The 21,655-nt window shown below is 36.3% G+C and overlaps 1 protein-coding gene across 1 annotated transcript in view; it reads right to left on the bottom strand.

The window, feature by feature from the left end:
• DHX15 (DEAH-box helicase 15) overlaps positions 1-21,655 on the bottom strand; it is a 47,086-nt gene that overhangs the window by 4,952 nt on the left and 20,479 nt on the right. The window contains exons 6-12 of the mRNA XM_065633260.1: positions 16,885-17,052; positions 12,762-12,848; positions 11,043-11,192; positions 10,773-10,881; positions 9,326-9,517; positions 6,206-6,328; positions 3,620-3,810 (exon numbers count right to left, since the gene is read on the bottom strand). Coding sequence (XP_065489332.1) covers positions 3,620-3,810; positions 6,206-6,328; positions 9,326-9,517; positions 10,773-10,881; positions 11,043-11,192; positions 12,762-12,848; positions 16,885-17,052 — 1,020 coding nt within the window. The remainder of the gene's footprint in view (positions 1-3,619; positions 3,811-6,205; positions 6,329-9,325; positions 9,518-10,772; positions 10,882-11,042; positions 11,193-12,761; positions 12,849-16,884; positions 17,053-21,655) is intronic.

Here is a 21,655-nt window from a genome sequence, read left to right as displayed (position 1 = left end):
TACATACCACTCTATATATAAAACAGCAAAGACAGAGTAGTAGCAAGAATGAGATTTTAATTAGTAGTCCAATCATCTGACATCTAACTTCTCATACAGCACAGGTCATTTAATGTCATCCTCTGCAGTGACCCTGATATATCCTGTGTTTGACTAAGCCACATCTTCCAAAAATGATTCCAAGCTTGATTTGAAGACACCACAGGACTTTGTTCCACCTTTAAATTCTGATCTAAATTTTTACTTGAAGGCCCCTCACTACTAGATTGGAAATACAATGATAAAAACCTAAGTTCTTTAAGACAACTTGTAGTATCAATCTCAAAAAAAAAATCTTTATGAAGATGATTCATCTTTAAGATACTTCAGCACTTGCTTGCCTCTTCCAATTCAACTGTTTCTTTAGGTTACTTCCTGTAGTGTAATTGTTTTTTACTTAGTCTTTACTATACAGTTATTTCAACTATATGTCTAGTAACACTTTTTAAACTATTAGGTTAGTCTTTCTACTTAAGTAACCATCTATACCTAGTTCCTGAGCTTTCTTAACAAATTAAGATTGTGTTAAAGTTGTACAATCTTCCAATCTCTCTCCCTTCTTAAGACAGGATATGTCAAGTGTTAAAAGTATTAAGAAAGCAGTATTGCTCTGATGTGTTTTGTTTTCAACAAGCAGTTTCTTAATAACTTTGCAACCACCAGTCTTACTGTATTTATATATACTTTGCATATTCTGATGTGTGATATAGAAACAGTTGCTGAAAAAAGCCAATAAGCTTTCCATTATAAACACTAGAAGAAACAAAGGACATAGCACAAAAAATTTATGAGAGATTTAACTTCTTGTCAGTATCTACCCACCAGCTTTTCTACACACAAAATTGCTGACAGTTTTAAACTATTTTACTATTCCCTTTGCTTGTCTATGGCAGATTTACTGGAATTCAAGTTTGAGTTTATATATGAAGGGTAAAGAGACTATTTGTCACCAGCAAAAATTCCACATTTACCAGTCACTGACACAAAACTGAAGTCAGGCAAATTTACAGTACTTAGTACTAATTATATCATTAGTACTATTTCAATAGTTAATACAGGCCCACACTGTCTGACATCAACCACAGGTCTTGATTAGTACAGGAATTTCTACAGTAAAATTTTATGATTGTTTTTAGGACACTGGACAATCACCAAAGTATAGAACAATGCAGTCAATAAGAACTATTTCAGAACAATGGCTACTACTTTTTTTTTGCCACTTCACATGGCATTTTTAAACTTTAGAAAAATCAACTTCTGCCATGTGTTGCCTATAGACCTTAGTACTTTACATGCACACACTATCTACTGTATGTGCACATCCTTTGCAACTTGGAATTCCACACAAGTTCTGTACTAATAGGACAAAGAATAATGATACGCATTTCATTACTCAGGTTTTCTGAACAAGAGCCCCCAAATGCCAGAGCCTGAATATCCACTTAGACAGGGTACAACATGCATACAGACTACATTTTTAAGTACTTCAGCTGCTGGTAAATAAACATCTGTTTTGTGTATTTAAATTAGTAAGTTTTCTATTGAAGGTTACTCAAAGCAACATGGAATTAACAGGAGAAAGTTCAGAGTCAACATTGAACAGGTATCACACTATCACAGAGGCTAAAGAAACTCAAAATAAAATGGACTCCAACACAGTAAAGGAGAAGAGAAATTGTTGAAATGGCACTCCAAATGCCTTCAACAGGCCTGCCGTAGCTCTCTCTTGATTCGGCCCAAAAATTCAGTTAGGCACTCTGGGTGAGGAGGGCGCTAAGCAACCTATTGACCACACAAGTCTGACGAGACTTCTGGAAAGGTTTTCACCAACGCAGCCTACTACTCTATTCGCACCAAAAATATAAAGTCAGATCTTTAACTCCTGAGCAGCAGAGACCAAAAAGCTACCTACACCAACAGGGCAGTTCCATATCCATGTCAGGAAAACATCTACTGGAGGAAGAATTTCACTCCAAGTAACAAACTGACAGTGCACCAACTTCCAAGGACATGACTTCCTATAGGTCCAAGCAAATGAAGGAAGCCACAGGATATCCTGCCAAGCAAATGTGCAACTGTGGGAATCTGACCTGCCTCAACCAGCTGGGGCCCAACAAGGAGCATCAGGCAGAGCTGTTCTTCCTCTTGCAAAACACCTGCAGAATTAAAGGTGTAGGCAGAAATGTGTGCTAAAGCATCCCCCAGGAACGATGAAGAAGATGCATCCCAAAAGCAAGGACTGAACACAGTGACTAACCACTTGTCTGAAGGGTTACAGCAAGTCAGTCTTTAGGACCATTTTAATATTTAGAAGCAGCCAGCAGCTTTCATCTCCCATTTGCATTACAGTGAAATGCAGTTGCTGACATTGATATTCCTGTATTCTGAAAACCCAGAAATATGTTTCTGCAACAGACTGGCTGGCTTAGCCCTGGGGAAGGCACTGTTTCCTTGGAGCAGGGTTTACACATAGATGGTACCCCAGCCTGCACCCCAGCTGGGACGTGGTAAATGCATGCCCAGCAAGCTGTTCGCCATTCTAAGCTGCAGAGCGCTGACCAGTGGTTCCCTTTTCAGCCGTTGTGTGCAAATAACACCAGAGCATGGCTCACGTGAAAAATTAGGAAATGCCATGGGTACTGGTCAGCCTCTTAAGGATAACAAGGCTATGTTCTCCAGAAGTCAGATATTGGGCTTTAGCAGAGACATTGCTGAGATGCATCAGAATGCACGTTTGCTGGCAAAAACATTATCACAACAGTCCAGAGTCAAGAGTCACTCCCATTAAAGGTTCTGCACTCCCAGGCCTGTAAGAGCCAGCAAAGGGGCTCTTCTAGCCCCATGGATGAATGCTGAAGAGGAAAAAAAAAAAAACAAACCACAAACCACACAGCAGGAACAGACTATGCCAGGGGGGTGGGGAAATCAAATCTCAGCCTGCATTCTAGCTTGGAGGCATGCTTAACATGAAATGCAAAGCATCCAGGAGGCAGCAGTGGAGACCAGCTTCCATACCATCCTGGTTCAAGAGGCAAATGGGTTGCAAACAGCATACATCTTGCAATTACAGACCTGCTCCAGTACTCCGGTACTTGTGACTCGTGTAATTTAAAAATGAAATATAAATATGGAAAAGTATGCAAAAGAAAATGTGCTCCTTCTATGAGGATTATATATAATTAGTGTTTATATACAACTATACTTCCCCTGTTTGTATCAAATTACAAATAATTTAAGAACTACATATTCTGCAGTTACTTTGCAGTGTTTTATGAAGTTACTTCCTCAGCTATTCAGAAGTTAGCAGTCAGTTTTTGACAGTCATGCCAGAAACAGTATTTTGGTACTAGTATGATTCCCTACAACTTCTCTTCCACATAAGATATGACTAAAGAATGTACTACTTGAGTAACAATCAAGCAACCTGACAAAGACTACCTGGTAATACAGTTAGCCACACAGTATTCAAGTAACATGCATAAAGTTTTGATAAATTATAATATTAACAGTAGCATTATAGTACTAACATTAAAAGCCATATAAACTCTGAACTATGATCCCTACAAGAACGCACACGTACCTGCATGAAATACCCAGTAACTAATGCCTTTCTTATGTTTATGTAATAGTCTCGGCTGGTAAAGTCAGTGCTTCTACGAGGCAAATTAAATCTATCCATGATTCGTGACAGCTGTTGGCGTACATTGTCTGCAGACATCAGGGACCTGTAGTTAATGAAGTTGTCATAACACCACTGAACCGACTCATGATCTGCAACATTAAAACACATGAATCAAAAATGAGCATTTCATCCAATTAGAACAAGTAAATAAAACAGCAACTAACCAATTGATCAGTCAGACGAACCAGAAAAACATATCCATAAACTTTTATAAATTACAACAGCTCTTAGTTTATTCAGTTAGTTTCTTGCATTAGATAACTTGCGCAAATTGTTTTCTATTCAGGAAATGTGGTCAGGACAAAAGAAAACTAGATTTCCCCGCCACTGCGCCCCTCCCCTCCCCAACATAATATACACACAATCGCTGATGTTTTGCTGAAATACCACACCAATATATTTCACACATTTCAAACACACCCTGCAACTGGAAAAATCATCTTCCAAACATGCAGTGTAAACCTTAATATAAGGAACACCGCACCATTCTTAACAGTAGCGTGAAGCAAACACACAAGAAGATTGTACATAATTATAACGTATTTGAGGAAGTACAACCTCCTTAAATTAAGCACTGAAGTAACAGTTACAAGCTATACACACTAGTCTAATACTAAGTATGATGTACTTCACAGCAGTTTAAATGAATGCAGGCAAGTGGTAAAATACAGCACCAGTAACAGAACTCTGTACTTTTAAGTTACTGTTTCTACTGCTGATAACTAACATGAAATCTGTTAAGACATCAAGCCTAAGCCATCCTGTCAGGACAAAAATCTGCATGTTTAACATCAAGAAACCCAGTTCTCCCTATCAATTTTGTTACATTAAGTCACTCTCTTCTAATCTTTGTCAGTTTAATCCGACAAAACCAGCCCTAACTAAACTTAAATTATATCTTGTGCAGAGAGAGACTATTCTTAATTTGCATTGAAAAGAAGGAACATTTCATAACTTGAGCAAAGCTTAAGTTATTTCTGCACTTCATCTTGCAGAAAGTATTTAAAATAAAGTATGAATGCTGAAGCTCTTGTACACTGTACAGCAGAGTCATAACTGTAGTATCATAGCATGCTACTTTGTGTCATTTGAACTGTGCATTTTAGATGACCTAGAACTGTTTTATATTGTTCTAGATACAAACAATAGCAGCATTTTGTCTTCTGATCCTGAATCCCAGAAATCCTACTCAATTTCACAGTGAATCTGAACAAACAATTATCCCCCAAGAATTCCACCCCTCAGTAACCTGAGTATGAAAGCAGTAGCGTCCAGAAACACACACCAAATGTCTGCAAGACATACTGGGTCCTGCTAACTAAAGAGCTAACAGAAAAAATAAGCCGCAGGTGTTTCCAATTCATAGGTATTCAGCAGAAGTTTCTCAGCTACTTTTTTTTTTTAACAATTTTGAATACTCTGGACTTTAACTCTGAAGATATCCTCACTTTGCGTTGCCACATGATACAGTGTTAGAATGTTTAAATGCAAACTGTCTGGATGAAAGCTGCAACAGAAAGAGGCACCCAGTTGTGTGGTTTGTGTTTTGTTTGGGTTTTTCGTTTGGTTTTGGTTGGGGGGGGTTTGTTTGTGGTTGTTTTCCTTTTTTTTTTTTTTTCCTCCCCTCCCCCCCACCTCTCTCTCTCTCAGGGTTAAACACTTGTCTTTTTCTGTTTGCTTACAGAAAAATGCAACTGGAGCATCTAATTTAACCTGGTTGGCAGTTGAGAGTAATCATTTTACTTACTACCACGATAAGTCACTGTTTAAAAAGTGTGCCACTTACACAGTCATTTTTCAAGAGAACTCCTGGCTTCACCTGTTAATTCCTATCTTTTTCCATCTGCTAAAATACACTTCAGCTATGCTGAGGAGGACCATACATTTTTCCCTAAAATCCATACACAGAAATGAGGTAAATGAAACGAACTTATCATATGGCTCTAAGTTACTTCGTGTTGATGCAACACCCCTTTGCCTTTCAATCCATCCCAAGGCTTATTACAGAATTCCTAACTATATTAAAAAGTTAGGATTAAAAAGGTTTGGTTCTAGGAACATATCCTCCAAATTCAGAGTATTTTCTGCACTGCTCTCCCTGAAAAATTACTAAGCAATTATGTAGATTCTTCTATAATTAATGCCAGATAACAAACTTCCAATATTTCTTAATTACAGAAGCACTTCCTTCTGTCCAAAGGTACCCAGCGTTGATTTAAAAGCCTGACTTGTCTCCATACTCAGTTTATTACATGATCTCTTGGCTAGGGTTTTTTTTGTTGTTGTTCAGTTCCTCCCAAAGGAACGCAGCACTTAAAACAGCCTTTTACATACTAAAAACAAAACAAAAAAAAGGGTTTACAATAGACTCAAAAAGGGCTCAAAAAACAAGCCCTAGCCTTTCAACTGCCCTTGGAACCCAGGAACGAAAGCTGGCAGCACAATGTATTACAAATAGTTTTGTTAAAACAGTTGCACACTTACTTTGTTTGAAAGCATGGTAGACATTCAGCAACGTCAAATGATCTCCATCTATGTGGGCAAACCTCATCTTGGCTTCATCTGCTGCTTTCTTTGCTTCCGTGGGGCGAACGAAACACTGTGGGACTAAACAAGGTTGGTATGGGCCCAACACAAACGCCCATATCGATGAGTCACGCATTCACAGACAGAGGAACAAGGCCTAGCTAGGTCAGTTCACAGAGCATAGGGCAGGGCAGGATGGCCTCCGACTGCATCTTGGACTGTTTACTACCTTGATTTGGTACATCAACACCTAACCACATCTGTAAGACAAGAGGGTTTCAAAGCTACAGAGTACCTGATTATTTTAATAGAACTATATGTAGGCATCAAAATCTCTAGTCTGAAGGCCATCATATATATGTATACTGGAAGGCTAAACATATCTTAGTTCAAGTCCCAGTGCTGATAGCTCTACCAAGGGATTGCACCCCATGTAACAAAACACTTCAATTGCAGATTTGCTTTCTCAGAAAGCCTTTGTGGACAGAATGAAGATAGTTCTGCAACTGTACTGCACTAGCACAGCCTAAACAAGCACATGTTTTATCACAAGTCTGCTACTAGACAGAACACACTAGTAAAGTCAAGTCCTCTTCCCCAGATGGTATCGTTATCAGCACTGGTATACAGAAATATGTGAATGAAAGTATTAATAAGTCTAAAGGTTGTGATGATAGCGGTAGTGGTGGGAGGTTAAACCGTCCTTTGGCACTACTTGAAATAAAAAAACCCCAAACAATAAAAATTGCAACATGATGAGCTTGCTCTATCATTATATTCTCTTAAGTAAGTCTGACTTGAATCCAAAAATCATGTTTTAATGTTCTCTTTCCAAATACAGACTACCAAAGACCACAAATGGTATTGCAGCCAACTTAACTCATGGTCTGTGAACATTCCTATAGATTTGTAATGTCAATACTAATTCACAAGATGTTCAAAGTAGTTATAAGAGATCTTGACTTTAGAGAGATCTATAGAAATATAAAAAATAATTTGGTTTTAAGTAGCTGTAATTTTTAAGAGGTTAAATTTAAATAAAATTAATGCTAAGTAAGATACTACAAATCCTTTCTCTTCTTCCAGCTGCTTGGGACTACATTAGCCTTCTCACAACTGAAGCCCACCAATCTCATGACAACTCCTCTTTGCATCTCATCTGTCCCTAACAGATGAGGGTCTTTTTGTGGCATGTTATGCTGTTTTACTTTATTTTAAATTCCCATAAAAGCCCCAAAACATTACATTTCAAAAATATGTTGAATTGAATACTGGATGGAACTTGAGAAAAAAAATACACACTGCAACTGTGAATCACATGGTAACAAATCAGAAAGACTAACGCATTAAACAAAATGGAAATGCAGGTACAAAAAACAACACACCCTGTATTTTGGGTCCTGCACTTGAAAACACACAGCAAAGTGTATATTGATTTCAAACTCAGACTAATAAAAGTAAATTCCAAATTACTCTATCACTGGTTTAACTCACTGTCTTGAATAAACAATGGCACTTTCTACCCCCAAATAAGACACCACTGCTCTTACAAAATGAAGTACAATCTTTTAATCTGCTCATTTATTCAATGCTATTCGCTGCTCTTTTCTGGTTTCTAGTTTTCCATTCAGTCCAAACTATTAATACACAGATTGCTATCCAGAGCTTGACCATCTTTATGTGGACTTAAGGATTCATGACACACAGTCATGCTGCTGGTTTAAAAAAACCACACATTTACTTTGGGAAATAGTCCTCATAAATACTAGGACCAAGTTTTTTAAAGAGCAGAATTTTAGTCACAATCCATACATTAACCAGCTTCAATCAATTTTTTTTCTAAAAACTTATAATTACATTGTGTCTTAAACAAAAGAAACTACCATGGCCTGGGAAAAGGTAAATAGAAAAAGGACTAAGAAAAATCAGTTGAAGACCACAGACAAAAATACTAGGCTTACTGTTCCATAGTAGAGATTGGGGGCAGAGGGGAAAAGAGAAAGACAGGCACCAACCTACCACCACCTCCGCAATTAAGCCTACTATTTAATTAAATAAAATTATTACGATTCTGCCCTGCCCATCTGCTCTGAGTCTGAACAATCATAACTCTGCAACAAACATTTTAGCTTGTTCTTAAAAACTTTCATATAAGTATACTGTAAGACTAAACTGAAGCAACAGATTTTACACTTAAGCCAAAACATTTTTTTCTCTATTCAACCAAGTTACCCATGTAAGCAGTACACCTGGATTGTGAAGAGACTGGTAAAATAGCACACCCAAAAGACAAGAATAGTTATGAGTAAGAACATCCCAATTTTCATAATACACTAAATCTTGCTGCTTGTCCCATGAGTACTAGGCTATAAAATAAAGTCAGTTCCACATAAGTGGGAAATGAAGTACAAGCCTTGCTTCATAACATTTTTCTCTCCTCAAGCTCTCTCAACAAGCAGCTCCACTCTGACACACTGCTATTCACATAACACAGCAAAGTACAGCCGTGCGCGCAAATGAATTCTTACAAATATACATCCTCTCCTAAAGTTTCTTTCTTCTATTCGAAAGTAATGACTGTTCTTCACTCAATGACTGAAAAATGTATCATTCTTTCATGTACAAGCTTACGTTTTAATATAAATTACACTGTAATCCTTTCGGAAATACTGGGATTTATCAAAGTGCAAAAGAACGCACAATACAAAACAGATTTCATTGCCTTAAAAACAGAGTGGTTGAGTTGACATTTCTGGTCCTGACCATCAACCTAGAAAGAAATTTAGGTTCCACTAGCCTGATTTTCCCCCCTCCTCTATAAATCCAAATACATACACTTTTATCTAAAGTTAGGAGTAAACTGGTCATCTTATGTATACTAATTTTTAAACGTTACTATTTATTAGTTTCAAGGTCTCCATGTAAAACCATGATTGATTAAACCCCTATGTGAAGTTTTAAAAAACAACTCTACTTTTACAACATATTCATATTGTTTATCTTTTTGAAGTGGAAAATTCATATCTTCCCCAAACTGACGGTATGCATTTTGTTTAGTATTTCTTTCCCTGCTATTACCTGACAACATGGCAGTGATAGATAGGACCTCGTTAGAACAGTTGTAGTCACAACTTGCAATAACCATTTTGGCCAGTTGTGGGTCCAATGGAAATTCAGCCATCATGGATCCCAACTCAGTCAAGTCTCCATCATCATTTAAAGCAGCCAGATAATTCAAAAGCTCTAAGGCTCTCATCAGAGTTTCAGGAGCTGAAAGAAAAAAATATTTAGGTAAGCACATTAATCAAATTGCTCTGAATAAGCAAAAAAACCAGGAGGCACAGACTGTTCTAAGACATCTTTTTTTTTTTCTCTCCTTTCAACTGACTTCCAAACACAAAATTGTTACCCAATTCAGTTATATACATCCAGACATGAATGAATTGGGGAAAAAACAACCTCACTTATTTAGCAGAGCTCTTAACTGGATCAAAAACTATACATATATCTCTGTATCTATACACACATACATATATATACACATATGTATATATATGTGTGTGTATATATACATATGTGTGTGTGTGTATGTGAATATTACCGCTTTTCAAAATGTAGACAGCAGTGGCATCGTAAAATATTCAGTATCACTGTAATATCAGTTCTCTACCAATGCATTGACGCATCTTCCCTTGTTCCATACAAAACAGATTGATACAGTGCTAAAATCTCAGCTGTGTCAACTTCAGATATCTTTAGTCTTTCACAAATCAGAGCCTGTAAGAATGTTCTCTTAATCCTGCATCCCTCATAGGGAGTATATATTATATCCACAAAGAAAAACAGAAGGAAATCCAAAAGCCTTCCTGCTAAGCTATCATACATGCTGCATAGCACAAAAAATGCAACTGTTCTGTGGAGCTATTTAAAAGCTTACAGATTATAAACTATTTTTATTTTAGGGGGAAAAAAATACATCCAACTTTGATGTATTTATATATGGTTCATCTACATTTTTAATTAGCAATATAACCCAGTTATAATATAACCCAGTTATAGTTTAATGCATATATGAACATTGTCAGAAGGGAGATAACTTTATAGTTTGAGCCAAAAAGATGTATTCAGCTGTAAAGACATTAGCCAATTTTATTTCCATCCAGTTGTTAACTGATGCACGATTAGAATGTGTAATCAAGGTGATAAGTTAAAAAAAAAAAAACCTCATCAAGTAATAGATTCTCTAATGCCCATAATTGTGTCTTATCCTCCGCAGGTAAGGGGTATTCAGTAGATTCTTTGGTTCCATTAAAAGCTGTTATGCAGACAGAAACACAAAAAGCTTGTTTTGTTAAGACACAGAGCACTAAATTTCAGGATAAACAAAAGACATTCCCTATGGATTACAATAAAACCAATAAAAACCATAAAGGAATTCATCCCATGTTATTCCATAAAATATTCACCAAAATAAAAGATTTCAAAGTCAAATCATACCACGGTAGACAAGATAAAATAGAGATACCTGGAGGATCCATAAAATCAAAGTGTACCAAATCATCTATACCAAGCTTCTTGAGCTGCAATACTACAGATCCTAAGTTAGACCTCAAAATTTCAGGGTATGTGTTGTCCTGTGGGGGGAGGGAAACAAGAAAACTCAGAATACTTGTTTTTCCAAACACTGTGAACTACACAAGCATTCAAATTCTGGTTTTGTTTGGTAGGATGGCACTTGACTACCTGTATTGATCAGATGTTCTTATTCACACAACCCGAAAAAAGGCAATCTTACCTGCATTTCAGTTTTGTAAGCCTTCTCTGTGTAAAGCCTGAAGCACTTGCCTGGTCTAGTACGACCAGCACGGCCAGCTCGCTGCTGAGCAGAAGCTTTACTAATCGCAGTCACCAAGAGAGACTCCACTCTGATACGAGGATTGTACACCTATTTTAACGTGGAACGAGAGCAGGAAAGAAGGAAAAGAATTAACGCTGCTCATGGATAAGACAACTATCTAAAAAAATAAAGACTGCTTTAAACTTATTTTCAAATGCCTATGAAATAGTAAGTTGAATATATCTGAAAGGAGAAAAAAAAAAAGGTTACAAAAGCCTTTGGATCTGTGACAGACAGCTTCAAATATAACTGCCTAGAGAACAGCATTTGCTTTTTATTTATTTGTTAACAACAATTCCTGCCAGGCTCCCCATCCTCTTTAAATGGGTGTATTTTTAGATAAGATTTTCATAGCAGAAAGAATGTGTCCAATTTGTTCTCAAGAGCGCTAAACAAACTCTAGATGCTCAAATAATTCCATGGAAAAAAAAAAGCTGTCTTGATACAATTGTAAGGTTGAATGATCGTGTTCTAGAGGTCAGAAAAATCTAACATTAAGGTTGAACGCAACTGTAAAAATCAGATTGATGACAAAGCAAGACTGTATTTCAAGAGTACATGAATGCTTCCACAGTACAAAATAAGCTGGAATTTACTGCAAAATTCCCATTGTAGTCAAACAGCAGCCTTTCCCACTCATAACGGCTCATGGAAAAGAACATACTGAGAAAAAAAAAAAGTAGTCAGTAGTTTCAGTTGACAATGTTGTTTGGTTCATGTTTTAACAGCCTCCTGATGTGAACATGTATACAACATATACAAACCCTTTGTTATTACAAAAGGTATTATTCCAGTATAAGAACTACTTGTGAAAAAACCTCAGCCTAAATGGTGATTGAAACTTGTATATGAAGATGCGTTGACTGTAGTCACATTCTGCTGTATCTCTCATTTTGCAAAAGTTTAAAAGGCGGACAATGTATATGAGTATTAAAGGAAAAGTCTACGAAACCAAGTTATAAAGTCAGTTTCAGTTAGTGAAAAAACTACATGAGGATTAAGAGTCTTGAATTTTATTCTGTCTTTAATTATTGGGTTGACTGTAGGGAAGCTACTTCAGTTCCTCTGAACATCCCATCATGTTCTTCCAAGCAGCACAATACAAGCTCAATAACAATCTTCAGGGCTGCGACATGATAAATACTGACAAGAAACAGAACTAACTTAGGTATCATTTCTCTCATTTTAGTGCTGGAGCTTTCTACACTAACATGACTTAAAAGAAGAGGTGGCTCCTAGCACCATTTTAATTTATTTTCATTTGATTTCTTGGTCTTACTTGAGCATTCTCAAGCACAGACACACGGTACAAACCCACCCTATCTAGAGTATAATACCTAGGAAAAATCCATATTCCAGGTCTAACTCTCAAAATCCTCATATTTCAATTTTTTAAAAATAAAATTCTTCTGCACTGCACTGTTTTGGACTGCTCTAGATATCTAAAGTTTGCAAAGTAAGTGCAAACATACTATAAATTAAAACAAAACCAAAACAACTACGGTCAAGTTTTCAACTGGGAAAAGCTCTCTCAGTGTTTACAAAGGGAGAAGTTACCTGAGCAAACCAGATTCCAGTATCTTTCCTACTATAAAGAGAAAGTGAAATAGTACTTACCTTCTGCTTTGCAAAGCCAGGATCAATCACAAACACAACACCATCTATTGTTAAAGATGTTTCGGCAATATTAGTGGACACAACAACCTGTTGAAAAATAAAACAGTAAATGTAACTGCTCTGTCCTGAAGAAGAGCTCTGATTCTGTCTCTACACCAAAAATTTTCGCAAACTCTCCTTCACTTCATCAATAATTACCAGAGCTCCAACACTTTTACAGGGCAATCTGAAATCAACCAGATGAACTTCTATTAAAATCAGAGCAATTTTTGTTCACCGGTTCTGCTCCCCTATGTCTCTAACAATACAGCAAATGTCAGTCTTGAGAAAAAGAAACTGAAGGGCAAACATTTTACTCATAAAACTGCTACTCAAAATTTTACTGACATCTCTGGTACAAACTGACAAGTTATACTGGATGCCTTTAACGTAATCTGTTAATTCCAGCTTTTTTTTTTTTTTTTAAAAAGCCTAAACAGGGCAAACTGGTTAAGTAATATTAAATCAAAGGTTATATAACTGTACCAGCATAGTATGTTCTTTTACTTCTGTTTGGAATAAAGCTTTACCAAACATTCCAACTAAAATCCTCCACAATATATATTTAATTTCAACTTTGCCTTTTTAAATTACCAGATATTCAAACACCTTTACTAATTTGAAGTTGCATTCTTAAATTTCTAGAAACTTTCTGAAGGTTCAGTCTCGCAGGAAAAACTAAAGCAAAAGTGATGTCCAAGTTCTGAGGCTTGATCTGCCATCTTTTAAATTTTATGTTTGGTGATGTGGTGTAACAGTCTTTCGGTATCATTAGCTCTCATCCTAAGTGACCACGTTAAATCACGTGTTGTTAGCAAATTTTATCAGCTCTCTCAGAAAAGACCATTCAACACTTCATCAATACTTACGTTTCACTTAATTTCAGAGCATTCTGTCATCACTCTTTTGGTTTAGCAATTAGAATTTAAGAGACCCTTAACAATTTGCTCAGAATTACAATGAAGCCAGCAGCTGGACTAGATTGATAATCCTGCTGATTCCTTTTCCTCCCAGCTGACTACTTTGCCAGTCAGCTACTTAATTATGCTCAGCTTGTCTTAGTAGACTTAAGGTCCAAGTTTGCCCAAATACTACCATATATTGAAAGCAATGCTTTGGTGGAAAAAAAAGTTGATATTAATTTGGAATTACGGTGTTCCACCCTGAAACAATGTGTTACTTAGAACTCATCCAAAAAACCCCAACCCAAACCTACTGTACACCTTTCATTCATGGCTAACTTGTAGAGATTAATCAGAGACAAAAGCCACAAATATCAACATAATTAAGTGCTGACACAAAAGCACAATACATTTTCATTAAAAATATGCAAGTCATAAATATGCAAATCGAACTAGCACTCCCACAATAAAAGTCCAGTCAATCCATTTTCAGCTTACACAGCATACTTTATCTAAAATGTCTCATTTTTTGGGGGGATCTATTAAAGTATGAAGCGTCCATACCCAGAATCTTCACCAACTACAACGCATTGTCAACAAGTTTTGGTCCTCCTTTTAATCACCTGTTTCTGTTAGGACACTTCAATGCCAATAACTCAATACTGTTAGTATGCTTAGTCCACAAAGGTCCAGCAATTTAACTTGTACTTGAATTTCTTTAACTTGTACTTGAATTTCCTTAACTTGTACTTGAACCACACAGAAGTTTCCAAAGGTAGAAGAAAACCACATTTATTTACACGGCAGATTCTGTTGTATGTTTGGATCTCATTTGTTAATGTCGCAGTGCTTAAAAAAATATAATTAATGTAGAACCACAAGAAATTTAAGAAAAAAAACCTTGATGAAATTACCCCACCTCTTTCAATCCCAAATCAAAGTATTACTATAGAGTTCCCAGGAAATCAAACAAATGAAATTAGCACTCAACTATATAAAACAATAAATCGTACTTAATGAGCTTTAACTACAGTTTTACTGAAATAGTTATGTTAAAAATGTTTTAAAATATCAGATTAACAGATTGATACACCAAAGAGTTTTAAAGATTAATTTAAACAAGTTACTTTGAATATTAAAATCTACTATCTATATATAAAAACATCTCTACATTATGTATGTATTAACTAGCAATGCTTAAGACTCCTGAAACAAAAAACAGAATGCAGTTTGGAAAGAAGGGATAAGGTAGGAAGGAAAAGGGAATAGAAAGGCTCCTTTTAAAGTCATCTTCCCCCGGATTATAAATTAAACACTCTGATTAACTGTAACCAGTAAAAGCATTTTATCTTTAATCCTTAGATTTCTTGCAGTAATAGCTGATCTTGGCTAGCACATCTAAAAGAACAAAAAAAGTGTTATCAAGCTGTATCAGTACTAGCTGTTACCATCACTACTACTGCGACATTCCACACAACTTCTAGTATCCTACTTTTCTTTCAGAAAGTTAAAGCTCAGGAGGTACTTATTCAGATACTGCAAGCACTTCACTTAGTTTTTATGACCATTAGAGACTTTGAAATGATTCAGATCTCCCGCTAGCTCGCTCTCCTCAGCAGTTCTAAAAACTAGGTTCAACTCCCACAGAAGATCATGAGAAAGCAGACACTTTGTAAGATAGTGGAGGCAGAGCAATCCATGGTTCTACTTTACACATCTTGATCACTAAGACTTAACTGAAACTAAAACAACATCTAAGCAAATTTACAACACACAGACACCCTTTCACTCACTGCTAGATTTGATATGGAAATAAAACACAAAACACAGAAGCCAGAACATTTCAGCCAAAGCGGGCAAAGAGGAAAAGCAGTGTGGTTCTTTTTTAAACATAATAAAAACATAATCCCTTGCTTACATATTTTGTGCCAGCTTTTGCCTACAATTGATATTGTTCCAGGCTGTCAATTTTTCTTGTAGTAAAGTAGTTGCTACACTGAGAGTATCTTCCTCTTCGACACAGGTACTGGCTTTGTCAGTTCAACATAACAAAAGCTACACACTGCATCTGTTATCCTCTTATCAAGAAAACCAGAAACTGCCTATTTTGAAGTGCACAGTTTCAAACATGAATGAAAATTTAATGAAATACACAACTATCACTTGTTCATCACTGAAAAGCAATTTCATTCAAGCCATTTGCTAATACAATCTTGTTGCAGCATTAGTTTCATGATTTTACATTGAACGCATTCTGCAATCAACTTCAATAGGAAAAAGACTATCATTTCAGTAAATTTATTAAGTGATTTATTCTTCCAGAACACTAGAAAGTTGTCACTAGTATTCTACATGCATTGTAGCGCACAAAAAAGCAAATAATCAAGGAACAAACCCTGCCTAGAGCAGATAGTATGATTCAGCTTTGACCTTCAAAATCTTAACTTTGTGATTGCAACAGTTTCATATAGCATTAGTTTAACTTGAGGAAGCTCCTTCCAAATGTTCAGTTTTAGAGAAATAACCACATAGTTTCTAACGTGGTTTATGTGAGCATTTAGGAATTGAACTATTAATTTTATGAAGAACACTCACTAGTGTCATTTCACATTTTTCTGTTTCGCAACCCATTTTGCCCAAGGAAAGAACCTCGATTCCTTGCTTATTACTACAGAAAACACAAACGTAGTATTTGTTTCAACTTGCACCTTGTCATAAACCTTGAGAAACAAACAAAACCTGCCTGACAACGTCTCTTAAAAAGATTGTCCATTTTCGTTTCCAAAAAGAGCATGTCTCAGAATAATTACTTGGGCAAAAAAAAATAATCCCACCCTTACACATAAATCATGTGGTTGTCAAATTCAGTATTTAATCTGACTTACTGTATTTCTCATAAAAAACGTATACAAAAGGCACTCCCATTCAGACAAATCGTTACTAGAACATTATGGCCTTATAGATGGAAGCCAGAATTTTGCATTGTACTGAGAAACAAACTGAGTTATCTAAAAATTTTAAAGTGATAAAACATCGGATTATTAAGGATACACCGGAAAAAAAAATTCACATACTTGCTGCTGTCCAAATACACTTAAACCAGCTGAAGCTCATATTTAATTGCCCACACAACTGTGAGTAGCTAGTTACTGAACAGCATACTGAAAGAACATACTATTTACCTTTCTTCCTATTGCTCCATTTTGCTTTTTTGGTGGGGGAGGTTCAAAAATCCTTTGCTGTTGCTGTGGAGGAAGGGTGGAATACAATGGAATGATTTTGATGTCACCAACTTCAGGGCCTAAATCATCAATTTCACGTTTTATCCTCTTGCAGGCTTCATCAATCTCCTGCAAAACAAAAATATTGGTTAAAAGAACTCCATGAAAAAGGCAGCACATAGAGTGCCTTATGACAATTATATTAAGTTTACACCCTGAAGACCAATTACAATAACTTCTACTTTAAAAAATAAAAACAATAATAATAAAGTCAAGGTGCTTGCTAAATTTGCAATTGAATTTCCACAATACTTCAAGATGCTTCAGCTTCTATACTCTAATGAACAGCCTAATTTGCATTCAACATCCTTCTTTTAGTCATGTTTCCTAATTAATTCTCTACAAATTGTACTAAAATTGAAATCTCTCACCCTGGAATATTAAACTGCACTCATGACCTTTTCAATTTTCACAATCTAAAAGAAATTGATGTGCAAGATATTTAAAATAAGCCAATTAAGCTTTAATGTCACGTATCACTAATGCAATTATATGAAAGATTTGCTTCATTGTACCTAATGAGAACAAACACCTTTACAGTCTAAACATGGATGCTCAAAACCAAACCTCTCAATCCAGTGTTTTGGATTTTACTTCAAAATTAACTGAAAACCCATTTAAGCTTAAGAAAAGTCAGTTACATACTCTGAGAATAAGAAAGACTTTTGATGCTTTCTTTTACCTTAGGATTTTCTACAGTATTTGCTAGCCTGTTTTCTGACTAGCTTACTACATGAAAAAGTTAACTGCAGACCAATCTTTTATAATACCATAGCATTTTAAAACAACCACATTTAAGCCAGCAAGGTGACCTGTAGTTATTACAGGATTTAATGAAAATTAAAGTGCACAGAAATTTAGGTCAACAAGTAACACAATTCATTAACCTCAACTTTAAAAGTACAACAGAGCCTCCACTGGTATAACTAAGATGCACACTCCCAAACTGATATTCCAATTGAACCACTGATGAGAAAATGAAGTCACCATGACAAGTAGCAACAGTAGGCAAAACCAAAAAAATGGCTGCAACACACTGAGAAAAGAGGCCAGACCTCCCTTATCACAAATAATTCACCAGCTTGAAGCTCAAGTGGTGCTTAAGACCCTCAAGCAAATATACAGAACAAGTTAATCTAAAGGCTCTGTGAAGTTACTGCTTTTAACTGTAATTAGAAAAGCAAAAGCAGTCTCCTTTTTAAAAACCATGAATTCAGACAAATCCTGGAACAAATCTGGGTCCTTTTCATTTATTCTTAAAGAGACTTATAAGTTCTCAGCACAACTGTATTGAGTATGTTTTAAAGAAGCACAGACAATACCTCATACTGCATTGATCATGCATGGAAAAATGAAGGCTCTTCCTCTTTGATGTCAAAGAGCCCTTTAACAGTGAACAGAAATGTTTTCTGGTATTATCTTGCCAATTCGAATGAACTGCAGATATTTACAAAAAATCCTTCTAAACAACTATGCATTTTGCCAACAAATCCAAACGCACCTTTCATAAAAGACAAGGGACATACAAGAAACTGAGCTGGAATGCCCCCCCCGGTGCATTAAAAGAGAATGTATTTCTTTATGGCAATATCTGGCAATACCTGGTGTTCTCCTGATAAAACCTTTTTTAAAGTTCAGCAATAGCCTCTCAGTGAAAAGGAAAAACCTAATTTAATTGACAGATCATACACAGTAGCTCAGTAAATTAATGTGTTAGTTGACTAACTAGGCAGTGATGGTCCCTTTTAAAGCTTGCACCCATTCCAAGTTTTGACCAGCTTATACTTGGGCCTGGTAAATATTTAATACAAAATTAGATTGTATCTTTAAAAAAAAAACAAAACAAAAACACAAACAAAAACACACCACAAATACAAGTCAAATGCTACAACCAAGTTTTAGTAAGTTTGGAGATAGGAGAGATACAGTTGAAGATACAACCCTAACTTTAATCCTCTGAGGCTTCAGCAAGTCTAATTCAATAGTCCCGACTTACACAAATATGAAAGGCTTATTTGGAAAAAAACCCACAAACAACAACAATACACACATTTAAACATTTGCACACCATTTACTCCAAATCCATTACATAACCCCTTGCAGAGAGATTATTCTATCAGCCCACACATAAAAAGGAGGTTTTTCTTCTGGGAGGGAAAAGAGAGAAGGTAGAATGAATTTGCTTTGCATTTAAATTACGCCCAAAACACTCCTCAAAGCCCAACTATCACACTGACCACCTGAGATGGCAGATACCAGGCTACTGGAAGCAGGAACAGACACAGGATCAGAGAGGAGCCACAACTAAGACTCATGACTGCCCACTGCAGTTGCACTAAGACCTCCTTCAGAATTAACCACAGAAGAAAGGCCTAACTTGAAAAAGTGTGAGGCTTAGGCAATGCTGAAGATACTGACTTGAACTAGATCCTAGCTCCTCACGAAAATGAAGACTTCTTAGGGGTACTATTTGAGAAACAGTTCTCAGTAAAATTGTAGTCAATGAAATTGTCCTTTGGTACACTCCTTCTAAAAAGTGCTGACTACCAAAAAGTAAATAGCAAACAGACCACGAAAAGAGGAAAGGTTACATGCTAGCTGAAATGCTGATCTATCTGGAGCTGCAAGTGCCACATACACTCAACACATCTATATTTCACAACATCTAGTAATCAGATTTGTCCCAAACAGTCTACTATGCACTTTAAAGTTTAAAAAAACTACTTGCTTGATCCATTAAAAAATTAATTAACAATATATGTACAATATCTATAGGTCAGCTGCAACATTATGGAAACTAGAATCAAGTAGCAGTTAAGGACTCCATAGCAGTGCATTTTTAATACTAATATGGAGTTCCCGACATTCTTCTACACTCTCAACACCATAAAAAATTCTCCTTGGAAAACCTCCAAAGACAGAAAAGAATCAGCAAAGAGAAAAAATTTCTTTTTATAGATATACTAGTGACCAAGTAGGTAATGGGGTGGTGAATATTTTTCAACCAGGAACAATAAAGTCATATAAACATCCAAGTGCAAGAGTCAACAATTTGTATTTTGTACCTACAGCTAAATAAAGATAGTTTACAAAAGGAAAGGAATGAAGTAACCAGGAAAATAACTTCAATATTATTATCAAAACAAATGAAATTTAAATGGTATTCCTTCCAAGAAACACAATCCTGAGCAGGCTGCTTGGTTTTTTAACAACTGGTAGACAACAGGGAATATTTAGAACACAAATCAGGTGGATTTCAGGAACTTAAGTATCAGAACAAAATTCTGAGACACCAAAAAGCTTCGGGATTTCAACAGAAACTTCCACTGAAACACAAATTTCAGCAAGACCCAAGTCTGTATGGGAACCAATGCTTAGCAGTGTCTTATTCAGAAAACAAAGCAAGAACAGGGTGCACAGTTTCCCTCCAATTTATTAGAAACAGTAGTGCAGCCATCTGTATTTTCACATAACAGTAAGTAGGATACTTACGCCTCCTAAATCTGACAGGATTTTTACTCCATCTTAACCCACTTTTCAAAGAAAAGTCAGGCTGATGACTAGTGTCTAGAAAAAACCCCTTGGATGCAGTAATTTTTATTCCTCTCACTGAAGCTGTGTTTCTGTGCAGCTAGAAATGAAAAGATCCACCAGACCAAAGGGGAACTCCAAGTTTGAAGCCTTCTGACAAAAGGGGTCCTGAATTCTCAGAATGCTGGGATTGCTGCTTATATTTGATTTTAGTGTCTTCTGAATGGGGACAGCAGTGCCACATCAAACTCTCAAGAAATTAAAAGTACATTGCTTTTTAAATTTTCGCTTCTCATGGCAGATCAATACAACTAAAAGTGAAATAACTGGTTATATTAAACAATTCAACATGACACAGAGCAGAATTTTTGCTTCAGCTCCAGGGAAATAGAGTGAGAAAACTTCATCTAAGCATGTGTAACTACATATACAAGTACTCAAAAGCCAAACCAGCAGTCCTGAGTCACACGCACTGACCCATGAACAGCATTAAATACTGTAGTAACAGTACACAAAATACGCACACACTTTGAAACTGTAAGATGTGTAACTTGTTTCAAAGAAAACTAAAGAGCTATAGGTGCTTTTCAGGCATAAAATAAGTGTATTTAATGCTTCAGGTTATGGTCAAAATTAAGTACTCCAAAGCGTTTTTAACCCTTTGGTGAGACAAACATATTGAATATCACCTGGAGATATTTCACAGCTGGAACTGCTGGACTGTAACTGTGGTAACAGACCTGGCTGCATTTACTCTTTGTATGACAAGTATTGAATGCTGGTTTCTAGTCAGCCGCCTCTTACTCCTTTACAACAGATACAACTACCTACAGAAAGAACTAGCTGCAGATTGGTATGTTTAATGCTCAATTGTGTTTTTCAATCTGCCCCTTTGCCACCTCCCATACTGCCCGGTACTGCCTGCATTGCTCACCCAAAAACGTGCAGAGAAACTGCTTCGGTTAGTACAAGACACAGAGGGTAGAGTTGAATTCCTACTCCCCTCTTACTTGTAAAACTAAATCCTCTTATCTTCTATCACCGTAACAGTGCTAAAGTTTCCTTTTTATCCCTCATTGCAGAAAGTGAATATAAAGCCTTCCATATTGCTCAAGGGACAGTATGGGAAGGGGGCAAAACG

Source organism: Caloenas nicobarica, chromosome 4, assembly GCF_036013445.1.
Source record: "Caloenas nicobarica isolate bCalNic1 chromosome 4, bCalNic1.hap1, whole genome shotgun sequence".
Classification (NCBI taxonomy): Eukaryota; Metazoa; Chordata; class Aves; order Columbiformes; family Columbidae; genus Caloenas; species Caloenas nicobarica.
Note: the sequence above shows the minus strand (reverse complement) of the source record. Positions and strands in the feature narration are given on the sequence as shown.